Here is a 13,478-nt window from a genome sequence, read left to right as displayed (position 1 = left end):
TTTAGAAAAGTTCTTTTGAGGAAATGAGATTTTCCTCCCTTCCTAAACTTGAATCTTACTGCTTCAGCCTAATGTTTGTGAACCAAAGGGGGAGGATAAGAAGAGAAACAGACTAGACAAAAACAATACACTCTATAGCGGAAACTTTTAACACGTTAAAAGACAAAAAAAAAAAAAAAAAAAAAAGTCGAAAAAGGAATGTTTCAGCATTTTAGTAATTGTATTTATTATAGTGAATATAATATTTATAGTTTAACATCATACAATATATTTAGAAGTTTATTTTGTAACATCAATGCCTCTTGGCATTAGCATTGCAGGGTGGTGAGTCAGATATGAACTTCGCATTTCCCCCAAAAATGTCCTAGGTGTGGTGCTATTGAAACTTCAGCTGGATTATTTAAATTACCTACCGACTAAAGTTGCAAATATTTTAACAGAAGTAAATATTTTCACTGAATAGGTCTGTATTGAATAAGAACGAGTTGGATAGAAAGGAGGCGAAGGTCTCCAGGTAGTCCTGGAGCTCAGAAAGAGCACAGATTTTGAGTGGGTCAAGAGATACTCATCATGTGGCTCTCTGGTTCCATTTGATTGGGCTGGAAAAAAATTCCTTTCTGGGGATGGCAGAGAAGACCTACTTTATAAACATACAGGAGTTGCCACTCTGGTGCAATGTGATCCTCCATGTCTGTGCAGCGCCAGGATGCAGGTTTGATTCCCAGCCTGATGCAGTGGGTTAAAGGATTCAGTGTTGCCACAGCTGTGGTGTAGGTTGCAGCGGCGGCTTGGATGTGATCCTTGAAACTCCATATGTTGCAGGGTGGCCAAAAAAAGAAAAAAGAAAACAAACAAACAAACATACACAGACTTTAAAAAATTATTTTGCTTTTCTTGGCATTTAAATTATGGAGACCGATGAAAGCGGTAATTATGGGGACTTACCACACATCTGGAAAGTGATTTGGGAAAACGTAAGAGACAGCTGTGCCACCCTGTTCTAAGTGATTATCTGCTGAGCACCAAGTGAGGAGTGGATATTGCAGGGTGTGAAATGTTTGCTGTCTTTGGCCTGAGTTGTGTTGAACAGCTGCTTTCTTCCTCATGAGCAATAGCTATTTTCTAGGCCCCTGAACTATTGGGGAGTTCTGAGTGATTGCGAGTGAGGAATAGGGAATTAAACTTTTTCACTAGTAAGAAAAATTTTGATCAGCAACTAGGAAACTTTAGAAGTGAACAGTTGGCTTTGAAGATAGGTGTTCTAGGATATACGAGAGAGAGAAAAGGGAAAGAAAGTGATTTGAACAAAACTACATAAGTAATTATTTTTACAACTTTTTCAGGTGGGCTTGATCAGTCCAAGAAAGTAGTGGATTGTGATTAAGTCATACAGTTCGTAAACCAGAAGGCTGATTCTTTTTGAGAAGTCATCAATCATGGCTGGAGTGTCTTAGCTTGGTCAGTACAACTCTTAGCGCTTCTGTGAATGAGAGAGTGGGAGAGGGAGAGAGAGAGAGATACGAATTTCCGTTAAGAAGAGCAAGCCATGGGGAAGTGTGGGGATATAACCCCTCACATAACTTCACTCACATATAGAAGATGCAGATTTTGTATTTGGTTAGGAATGGCAGGTATGTTTCATCTCCTGGAGAGATGAAGGCAGAAGTTTCTCAATGACGGTGATTTCATACCCTCAAGACCAAGATAGTTCTCAAGAGCCCAGGATCTTCTGGGAGCCCCAGTTGCTGCAGGGAGTGGCAGGATCTGGGTAATAATGCATAAAGAAGGGCTCTCAGGTGACACTGTGGCAAGTCGTGTCCCTTCCACCTTCCATCCCTCACTGCGAAGGAAGCTGCTGGATGCGTCCCAATGTTTGCTGGAGGGGGAGCTAAAAAACCTGGAGGCCCTTGGAGAGAACTGGGATGGTGAGGGCTTTGGGTCTTTGAGGTGTCAGCAAGCCTCCTGGGTCAGCAGAAGGCGGGTACCATGATGTTAAAGGTAAAGCCCAGTTCTCTTTGTCCTAGGAACTGTGCAGATCCTTCTCCACTGGCCAAGGCAGTGGTGGACTCGAGCCCAAGCCTCAGTGGGCCCTTAGCTGGCGGTAGCTGGTGGTTGGAATAGATGCTCCATGGAAGCAGCTCTTCTGCCCTTGCTCTTTCCTAAAGTTTCTTCCAGTACTTTCTCCTGCTGTTAAGGGTGGGGAGTAGGGAGAAAACTGCTGCCTGATGTAGAGCAGGGGCAGTCTGCTGCTCTCTGTCTCCTCTGGTTCTCCCGGTAGGCAGGTCTCAGTCCCCTTCTCCAGTGTGCAGAGATGAAGGGGCTTGAACGCCAGGCTGGTAAGTTTGGGGTTTGCTTGCAGAGGGGGTTACTCGGGGCAGAATGAGTAATTCTTAGCTGGGAGAGACCTGGTCTGACCCCTGTTTTGCAAAGTCACTTTGGTGGCTGGGTCCAGGGCAGAAGAGGCAACATGGAGAAGGAGACAGGAAAACCAGTCAGGAGGAGGTTGTAGATTGTTGTGCTCTGGCCCCCAGGGCATGTGCTGTTGAGTTGAGACGAGTCAGGACAAACCTTCGGATCATAATCTGATTTATGATGCTGTGTGTCAGGAACCTCACCTCCACGGAAGGCAGTAAAGCAAAGACGGGCAGGCCGAGCACTCCGATCCTTTCCTCGGCTGCTAGCAGCAGACTTGCATTTGGCATCCTGTCGTTTCCCTCCCGTAAACTTGACAATAGACATTTTGAAGGGGCCGGTAGGCACCTGCCACCTCCACTGTCTCCATCCAGCCTGTCATCTCAGAGTCAAGGGAATGACTTTTGCCTAGACATGTTCAAACATCCTACTGTTCTTATAAAGAGCCCCAGCCCTCACTCTATCCTGGGGACTTTGAAGCAATTCCTTCAAACATAGTATACATTTTACTGGTGAGAAAGGAAGACTCTTGTCTAAAAAAAAAAAATCACTTCTTTCCATTTCGGTTTCTCCGCTCCCTTAGTTCTGTGAAATCAGTGAGTGCAAAAAAAAAGAAGCATAGAGATGCTGTCTTGCTCTGACCACGCCTCCTGACCAGGGCGGCGAGGTCTTCAGCAGAAAGGTTTTTGGAGAACTCTAAACTCTGCCTGCATCCACGTGTGCCCTGCAGTCAGTCACATGCTGCTCAGGGTGTCGTGCTGACGTTAGCTGTGGGACAGGGCTGGCCGGTGGTCTGTCACAGGGAAAAGGGGTGTGCACCTTTTCAGTTGTCTAGGAGTTCTTGTGTTTTCCTTGGTTATCTAGCTAAAATCATTTCCCTTGGTTGCCTTGGTCGGGTCATTCATTTACATTGAAGAAGGAACATCGCAGAAGCATCCTTTTCAAAGGGGCAGGGGAGATGCTTCTCTGAATAAAGAATGAAAGAATGACTGGAAGAAACGGCATAAACCTCCAACTGTACACAGCATTGCTGTCATCCCATGTGTATGTGTTCAAACATGGACTCTGGAATCAATTTCCCTGAAGGAAGACTATCGTCTGAAACATTGTCTTGTAGTGAATATTATTAGCTAATTAACTGAGCACTGACCATGTGCCAGGAACGCTGTGAGGGCCCACGCCCTGAGGGTTTCATGTCACATCATTACTCCTCACGGGGAGGTAGGTGCTGTTATTGTTCCAGTGTTGCCAGAGATGGGGACACATGCCAAGGCCGCGGAGCCAGAAGTGGCGGTAGAGCTGGGTGTGACCTCGGGGATGCGGGCTCCAGAGCAGCTTCCGGGCCCTTCCCTAAATGGAGAATCACCGACAGATTTCCTTATTTATGTAGGTGAATTTGTACGTGTCCTCTTGCAAGTACTTGAACAACATAGGGAAGACGATTTCGTGCTTTTCTGAGGTCTCGTGGGAGGAATGGTTCAGGTGTGCCCCAGATGTGCCATTCGCTGTTGGCTTCTGCCTTCTCAGCTTCCCATCAGCATCTCCCCAAGGGGACCTCCTGGCACCTGGATTTCTCAAAAGCTTCCCTGGAGGTTCTGATGCAGCCCCTCATTAGGCGGAAGGGAGCCTCACCCTGACAGTGTCCTTCCCCTACACCCGCTGAGGGGGTTTTCATGTCCCTGTAAGGCAGGCGGGGGTGTGAGTTAAAACCGTGGCTTTGGCACCAGACATTCCTGAGCTGGGGACCTGGCTTCTTGACTTGGTAGCCCTGGAATCTTTGGGCTGTCACTCTCCTTCTTTGAGTAGCTGTTTTTCCATCTGTCCAGTGAGGAAATTAGGTCTGTCCTAAGGATTAGGAGGTGTCAAGTGTAAACCTTAGCCAGGCACAAGTTCACCACTTTAAAAATCCAGGCTGCATCTGCTGACCCCAAGATGCAGACTATTCTATTTAGAATGAATAAGCAATGCGGTCCTACTGTACAGCACAGGGAACTATATCCAGTCTGCTGGGATAGAACACGATGGAAGATAATATGAGAAAAAGAATGTATATATATGGATGGCTGGGTCACTTTGCTGTACAGCAGAAATTGACACAACATTATAAATCAACTATAATAAGAATTTTTTTAAAAAGATAACAACATAGATCAATGACACGAATAAAACTAAGAAATGGACCATAAAAAAAAAAAATCCTGGCTGTTAGTGGTATAAACGCTACGTGGAGGGAGACTAGGTGACATGGGGCGTTTGCAGGTGGACTGACCAACCGCCTTTGTCTTCTGCTCTTTTTTTTCCCCGCCCTCGTCACCCTCAGGACGGCTCCCTGGGAAACATCGATGACCTGGCCCAGCAGTATGCAGATTATTACAATACCTGCTTCTCCGACGTGTGCGAGAGGATGGAGGAGCTGCGGAAACGGCGGGTTTCTCAGGACCTGGATGTGGTGAGTGGGGCACTGGGAAGATGCTCTTGCCTTGACGGGCTGCTTGTGGTCCAGCGTCCCCTCTGGGGCCCTCTAACAGCTGTAAGTGGCCAGTACCCTGCAGGAGGCTGCGCTAGTTTGGGATGAAAACGTCAGATCCACAAAGTATTAATCCAGTTCTGTGGGTTTCAGTCTGAGTATTGGTTGGGGCAATAACGATTAAATTTTTGTATTCATTAAAAGACTACATTTTTAATGACTTTAAGCCAAAAGATCTAGGCTAGTTCTTCCTTTCCTTCCTTCCCTCCTCCCTTCCTTCCTTTTTCTTTTTGTTTTAAACAAAATAAAATTTAAAGAAGCAGGAAACCTCCCTAATTTCTCACCTAACAGTAACCACTTTAGTGTTTTAGCAAGTCTCCATTCAGTGTTTTTCTGGGCTTTTTTTTTTTTTTTTTTCTCTTTTTTTTTTTTTTTGGTCTTTTTAGGGCTGTACCAGCAGCATATGGAAGTTTCCAGGCTAGGGGTGGACTTGGAGCCATAGCTGCCGGCCTATACCACAGCCACAGCAACATGGGATCTGAGCTGCAGCTGCGACCTACACCACAGCTCACGGCAACACCGGATCCTAAACCCACTGAGCAAGATCAGGGATCGAACCTGCGTTCTCATGGATACTAGTCAGATTTGTTTCCGCTGAGCCATGAGGGGAACTCCCTTTCTGGGTATTTTTATATCAGCAGTGTAATTCTTGCTTTTTGACTTAACATTTTATTTTAATTCTTCCGTGTTGTTAATACCTCTTTGTAATCACTGTTTTTCATGGCTATATTCTCTTCTCTCACTCAGGTGCATTGAAGTTCATTTGTCTGTTTTGTAAAGACCTTTATGTGTATGATTAGAGGTGCATTTGAACTTGCACATGATACATAGTAAATACATAGCTTAGGTCTCTGTGTGTGCTAGTATTTCTGTGTTGTACATTTATTGTAAAGTATCTTACTGAAACATCTGCATTTATTAATTTAAATTTGCTCCGTAGGTCTGGGATTCATTTTGGTTCAGTGCTTTCACATTGTTTTGTTTCACTGTGGTGACCTCAAGACCACGTCGGGAATGGGAGGCAGAAGAGGCTCAACCCTCCGTGTCTCCTCATCTGGACCATTTCCTTTTTGAGCATCTTTTATATATTAGGAGACTCTTTGGATCTGTTTTGAGTAAGGGGTAACTGCCTTTAAAAAGAATGTTTGAAAACTGCTGCTTCAATTGCATCTTTTTTTTTCTCCCCATAATCTCCTTAAAGTAGAGATGAAAAAAATTAGTAACTAGGAACAGATAATTCGTTTGTTAATAACTCCTTTTATATTCTAAAAGACCTGTTGGGTAAGGGACCCAACAAGTGGTTTAGGAGTCACTGCTGTATATTCCATAAGTAGACATGATTCACTTCCACTGTAAGTAAGATGCTGGCACCCTAAGGCACTTGTGGTTCTTTCCTTAACTCAATCCACGTAAAGATTTCTTAGGTCAGGAGTAACATTATATCATAACTGTCCAATAAGTATTGATCCTTTTTCCTTTTTGTTCACTGATTTAGTGTTCAACATAGGTGGGAGTTAGTGTAATAGAATCGATTGAGGCCAAGAAGCATCAATTGGGGGCAGTAAGCCATCACCCCAGGAGCCACACTGTGGCCCAGGCAAGCACATAGCGTCATTGTTACCAAGAGCTCCTTTCCTCTGACTTTGTCCCCCTGTGTGTGTGCACGGGTGGGGGTATTTCCTTCTTTTTAAGAAAGTATCCTCATGTGGCAAAAGATGCTGTTAAAATTATTTTGGCTTTCCTGTTTGAGGCACAGTTAATGAAAAAAAGGCTTTTCCTTTTGGCAAGATTGCCACCAAATGGCAATTTAATGATTGCACTGAGTTCTTGAATGTGATGATTTTGACCTTGAATAATAGTCTGGTAGCACACTGTCTGCTTGCTTGTCCATTTCATGGTGCAGGGAACAATGGCTGTGAATTGGCAGATTATCCTTGATGTGACCTTGAACTGTTCTTTCCCAAATTCTAGCCGATTAAGCATTGGAGTGACCGTAATGACTCAATGGTGTTTGGGACTCTTGAAAGGCAGCTTCTCGGTAGGAAAGGAAGCCTGCTTGGTGTTGGGGTAACTAACTTCTTCCCATGTAGATGGATGGGCCCAAGTTGTGTGCTGTATTCCAGAGCTGCAAAAGAAATTGTGGGGGGAGAAGACACAGGAGCCAAATGAGTTCCCATCAAAGATGCAGAAGTATGTCGGTGGGTAAAATTGACAGGAGCTGCTTCCAGCCAGGCTGGAAACTCCCCTTCATCCTTTAAACTGTAGTTCGTGCAAAAAGTAAGGTCCTCAGGAGGCTTATTCAAGTTCTCTTCCTGTGAGATTCCAGGCAAGTGCTGAAGGTTAAGTTAGATGCTGTATTTCAGGGCATTCACATGGCTCAGGAATAGGAAGTTAGAGGTATTTTAAGGTCATCCTTCAGGCCTTGCATGCAACTCTGGTGACCCCAGGAAACTTCCCTCTCACAGTGGTTAGCTCATCACAGATTGAGTCCTGATGGGAACTCATTTCTTTTTTTTTTTCGGTCTTTTTTAGGGCCGCATCCCTGGCATATGGAGGTTCCCAGGCTAGGGTAGACCTACAACTGCTGGCCTACACCACATCCACAGCAATGCCGAATCTGAGCTTTGTCTGCAACCCACACCACAGCTCACAGCAATGCCGGATCCTTAACCTAGGCAGGCCAGGGATCCAACCTGAAACTTCATGGTTCCCAGTCGGATTTGTTTACACTGCGCCACGACAGGAACTTTGGGAATTCATTTCTTAAAAAGCTGTCACTTTTCGTCCAGAAGAGTCCTCTTTACTGCATCACATTTTACTTGTATTTCTAGATTTTGAGCTCTGCCTTTAGACAAGTACACAAACTTCTGCCTTGCTTGGCTGTTGGGGCAGCTTCTGGTCTGAGGACCTGTAGCTTAATACTTTTTTTCTGTGCTAGGAAGCGGCCTTGTCCAAAGCAGGGGTGAGACGGCTTGGAGAAGAAATCATCCACCAAAAGCACGAAGAGGAAACAGGAAAACATTAGGAGCCTGAAACATTTTGTAGGGAAAACACAGCATTAAGTTTGCTGTTCCTGCTATAGACAAAGTCATCGGGGGTTCCCATCATGGCGCAGCGGAAACGAATCCGACTAGGAACCATGAGGTTGCGGGTTCGATCCCTGGCCTCGCTCAGTGGGTTAAGGATCCGGCGTTGCCATGGGCTGTGATGTAGGTCGCAGTCATGGCTTGGATCTGGCATTGCTTTGGCTCTGGTGTAGGCCAGCAGCTATAGCTCCAGTTAGGACCCCTAGCCTGGGAACCTCCATATGCCTCAGGTGTGGCCCTAAAAAGACCAAAAAAAAAAAAAGAAAAAGTCATTGGAGACAGCCTTGAAGATGGAGAGTTTGGGGTGATGGGTTAAATTGGTTTTATGAATTTGTTTCATTTCAAATCAGGGTGAATCTGGAGGACCGAGATGTTCTAGAGACAGAACAGATCTTAGGTATTTATGCTTGACTGTGTAAACTCCCGACATGCAGCCTCCTTAAAAGCTAATTACATGTCACCTGGAGAACAAGCAAGCCAAAAAGTCACCCTGCCCACAGAGATGCTTGACTTAGCCCTGAAAAATAAAGGCTTTGGATAATTGTGTTAGTAATTAACTTTCTGGACTGAATATCAAGCTACTTTTCCAGGACTAGTCACCCGGCTCCTGGCCGGAATGAAGCACTTACTTGATGAAGTGCTTTAGGGGCCAGTTAGTTTAGTTGAAGGTCATGGAGAGTACAGATGGGTGAAAATTCAACAGCATGAGCAGGGATTATGTTTCACATTGCTAACTATGGTGAAAGTTTTTATTTAGCACCAAATGGGCCCTAAAGGAACCGTGTGTTTGGACCACAGCCTTTGCCTCTGCTGGGGATTAGGACATTAGTGCTTGTGAACAGCAGGGAAGATGCCCATATTTCCATGCATTTGGCATATCCCTGAGCACTGTGTGTTTTTTTGGCGGCGAGACGCTGCACTTGGAAATGACAGCAGCTTTCCAAGTCCATAATGGGCTCATCTCTCGTGATGCCGAGTCTGACATCTGTCAAAGTAACACCATGGCCAGGAGAGGTGGCCATGGCACCACACAAGGCAGCCTCTTATTACTGGCCATGTCAGCTTCCTTGGCATCTTTGAGGTTGAGTCTGCTTGGATGTTGGCAGAAACAAGGTTGTGTGGTGGTCGGTGTAGCCCAACCCTGATGGAGAGGTTGCCACTTTAGTGAACTGTTAATGACGCTGGATCTCTGTGCTGAATCCTTAGTACATCTGTGTGGGCACCAGGAACCGGGATCCCAGCAAGACTCACCCAGGTCTTTAAGGACCGGGATATAAATCAAACTGTTGCATATTATCCCAGAGACATGTGATATCAGAACCTTTGCTGATGGAGTTCCCACTTGGCACAGTGGGTTAGGAATCTGGTGTTGTCTCTGCAGTGGCTTGGTCAAAGTTGCAGCAAGGATTCAGTCCCTGGCCCACCAACTTCCCTATGCTGCAGATATGCACCCCCCACCCCTGCCAAAAAAAAAGAGAGGGAATCATTGCTGATGGTGTAGGGATTGATTCTGGGACATAATTATTGTTCCTTACAATTTTCATATTTAATCTTCAAGGTATAATTCTAGACTAAGACAGAAGTAGCAAGACTGGTGTTTCTCATCACTAGAGGTGATTCTTGGGGCTTCCTCCGACTCCACCCTTCCCACCCCAGTCCTAGCTGGCGTCCTAGCCACTGGGGTTGTCACAGTGGCAGAAGGCTGTGAGAGACATGATGGAAAGAGGCTGGGAAGTCAGATTGGGGTTCACGTCTTGCTGTTGCACTTTGCTGGCAAGTTGTGTTAATCTTTATAAGTTTCAGTTTCTCCATTTATAAAAGGGGCTAAACATAGCTCATAAAGTTGTTATGTGCATTAAATGAGAAAATTGCTGTGAAGGACCTGGTCCGTCATTGTAAGTGACCTATAACTGTTTATTGCCTTTCCTTCCTTTCTATTCCTGATTCAAAAGCTCCTGTAGTGATGCTGAAGTATCTGTTACTCGTACTTCATTAGTATTTATTCACAGGTGTGCAGAGATTTCTTTTCGCTTTTATTTTAGGAAATTTCAAACATGTATGGATACCATAATATAACAAAATAACTGTGCCTTTTACCCAGTTTCAAGGCATCCTGCCTTTCTCACATCACCTTTAGTCTTCATGCCTGATTAATTGTTATTTTAAAAAAATTCTTTGTGAGGGAGTTCTCATTGTGGCTCAGCAGAAATGAATCTGACTAGCATCCATGAGGATGCAGGTTCGATCGATCCCTGGCCTCAATTAGTGGGGTAAGGATCCGGCGTTGCCGTGAGCTGTGGTGTAGGTTGCAGATTCGGTTTGGATCTGGCATTGCTGTGGCTCTGATGTAGGCTGGTAGTTGTAGCTCCAATTGGACCCCTAGCCTGGGAACCTCCATATGCCGTGAGTGTGGCTCTGAAAAGACAAAAGATGAAAAAGAAATTCTTAGGTAAAATTTATGTATTGTATATTTACATATACACACTACTCTTTATAAAATAGGTAACCAACAAGGACCTACTGTGAGCACACAGAACGCTATTCCTTATTCTGTAATGACCTATATGGGAAAAGAATCTGAAAAAGAATGGATATATGTATATGTATAACTGAGTCACTTTGCTGTACACCTGAAATGAACACATTGTAAATCAATTATACTCCAATAAAATTTAAGAGAATGATGAAAAATACAAAATTTATGTATTGAAGTGCACACGTCTTAGCTACGATCCAGTTTTGTCACGTGCATATAGCCATGTCATCCACACCTCAGCATGACAGGGAACACAGCCATCACCCCACAAAATTCCCTCATATCCCTTCCCAGTAAATCCTGGTTTGAGGGCAGAGGTATCTGTCAGTCTGTTTTGGGCCTTTCTGTATTTTTCCACTGGGAACAGTGCATGGCATATAATAGGTGCTCAATAAATATTTGTTGAATTTATTTGTGTATGTAAATATTTAAAACTATTTAATGAGCATCATGCATGTATCTGAGACTTTATTATTCCAGAAATACAGATAAAGATGTGTTCCCCATCCACAAAGACGTCGCAATTTAGTGGGGGCTTTAGACAAGTAAGCAGCCAATTAAAATGCTGTGCAGGAGTGCATAAAAGAGCCCCAGGCCCAGGTTAGGAAAGTCAAAGAAGGCTTCCTGGAGGAGGTGATACCCAAGCCCACCATAAAGAACACAGAGGATTAATCTGGTTGGGGACGGAGGTGTAGACAGTACAGAGTAATTTAAGGCAGAGGTTACAATTAGTGAAGAGGTCAAACATGAGAGAGAAAATGTGGCTTTTAGGGGCCATTGAGAAGTTTACTGTGGCTGGAACCTAAAGTCTAAACAGATGTGCAGAGAAAAGATACATGCTGTCCTTTCACAGGTCCCTGGATTATGAATTATGTAAAAAGATAGAATGTTGTTCTGATTCATCACCATTCACGAGACAAAACAAAAATAACTGCCGTTTCACAATGGTCGACTGGTTGGGCCAAGGTAACCTCGTGGCTTCACACAGTCATGAGGACGTAGTCCATCCTGTCTGGGGGCGCAAGGGGAGGGAGGTTGTTTTGTTTTCTTGACTGCTCTTTTGCTCTTTGCTAGAGATAGCAGAGCATGTGGCACACAGGTTTCTTGTACCTTTGAGCTCCCTACATAATTCAAGAAAAGATAAGGGTTCCCCTACTTCAGCGCCTGGGTGCCCCAGGAGCCTAGAAGCTCCTTCCATTCTTACTCTCACCCACAGGACCAGTAGGTGGGTGGTCTGTGTGTGGCAAATTGTCCTGAGTTTAAATATTCAACCGCTAAAGCCCAACTGTTGCACTGAGAGCATTTGCTTTTGTTTGGTTTCATTTTGTCTTAATGGACACTGTTTGCTAGCTCTGGGCTACTGTTGAATTGCAGATTGCAGTCCCAAACAGTGGGCATTAGACAGGGAGTCTGAACCGCATTCTGCTGTGGGATTCACACACTTGCTGTCAAAATACACCGAGGCGTTCTGTCTTAAGCCAGATGGTAATACAGTGCTCTGCTCTGGCTCCTCTCAGACAAAGTCCCATTTGTAGTCAAATGCCCAGTCCCAATCTCATCAGCAGTTTTTGTACATTGCACCATGTTAACATGGACTTAAGTAGGTCTCTTGGCGGCCAGATCTGATCTTGGCATCTCCTACCTCTCATAATTAAGACGATTTATATTATACTTTTTATGATCAATTTAGGGGTGCTTCCATCCTTTTCAACTTAGAGACCTCGTAGACCCCTTGTCCAATGATGGAAACGGACATATTAGATGTGTTAAGTACAATATAATAGTTGAAAGGTCTTCATCAGACTTTGCAAATGTGAATCAACATTAGCTTTTTCTGGTGTTGCTCCTGAGCTTTCAGAAATGCCTGGTTTTTGTTTGTTTGCATTTATAAACACAAAGTGCCTGGGGGATTAAAAACCAAAATAGCATTCTGCTCAAAATACAAGTGCTTGCCAGAAAAGGAAAAAAGTCTGAGCTCTGTAGTTTTCATTTACATAAAATGGAGAGAATTCCTAAATATTAATCAAGTTGACAGTAATTGAGGACAAAAGTCAAAGAATGAAGGTATAAGAGGCCGCTTTTTGATGGCAGAATCTGGGCTTGGAGGGAAAAGGAGTGTCTTGGTTTTTGGAATGGGGACCTTTCAGAGTGAAGTGAGGCCCAGGCCAGGTGCCTTTTTGCCCCCATGTATTAAACCCAGGTTACCGAAACTGTAGCATGAGCTCAATGTTTACATTTAACAATTAGACACTTTGCATGTGGAAGATTACCATGTCATTTATTTGTGCTAATCACGAACTAATTAGAGACTATTTAAACATACTAATTTGTAGCACACAGTATGGTCTTGACATGAAACAAAATGTGAAGGCATGTGATGCCCGCTTCCTTATTTTCAGGCCCTAAGAGTGAGTTTCTACAGCTGTATCTATAATGTCACCTGATGATATGGCCAAAGATCTGTTTGAGGCCCTCGGTAAAGTCGGAGTGGCCCAGGTCAGGCTGTGTATCAAGGCTGGGCGTGGTTGAGATGGCGAGGGTTGGGCGTCTGGGGTGGGATCAGGCGGATGTGTGCAGCCAGCGCCTGGACAGGAAGTCACCTGAAGCAGGACCTTGAGCCTTTGCTGGTGTTGATACACACATCTGGCGTTGGCCTCCAGATGTCATAGGTCCATATTTTCTTTTGTTTTAAATTTTTTTCTTTTTTCAGCCGCACTCATGGCATATGGGAATTCTCGGGCCAGGGATGGAACCCACTGTGCTGGGCCAGAGAGGGAACCTGCGCTTGCTGCAGAGACAGCACCAGATCCTTAACCTGCTTCACCACAGCGGGAACTCCTAGGTCCATATTTTAGATGAATCTCACCACAGCTCCTGGGCACCAACCAGAACGACTGAGAACAAAGAATTGGGCCCA

The 13,478-nt window shown here is 44.6% G+C and overlaps 1 protein-coding gene across 4 annotated transcripts in view; it reads left to right on the top strand.

Annotated features, from left to right (window-relative positions):
* Positions 1-13,478, top strand: part of SASH1 (SAM and SH3 domain containing 1) — a 356,754-nt gene that overhangs the window by 194,806 nt on the left and 148,470 nt on the right. For all 4 annotated transcript variants that reach the window (XM_021072061.1, XM_021072060.1, XM_021072069.1 and 1 more), the window contains exon 2: positions 4,733-4,861. In XM_021072061.1, the coding sequence (XP_020927720.1) occupies positions 4,733-4,861 (129 nt within the window). The remainder of the gene's footprint in view (positions 1-4,732; positions 4,862-13,478) is intronic.

Source organism: Sus scrofa, chromosome 1 (genome assembly GCF_000003025.6).
Source record: "Sus scrofa isolate TJ Tabasco breed Duroc chromosome 1, Sscrofa11.1, whole genome shotgun sequence".
NCBI lineage: Eukaryota > Metazoa > Chordata > Mammalia > Artiodactyla > Suidae > Sus > Sus scrofa.
The sequence above is the reverse complement of the archived record's forward strand: the minus strand, read 5'-3'. Positions and strand labels throughout refer to the sequence as shown.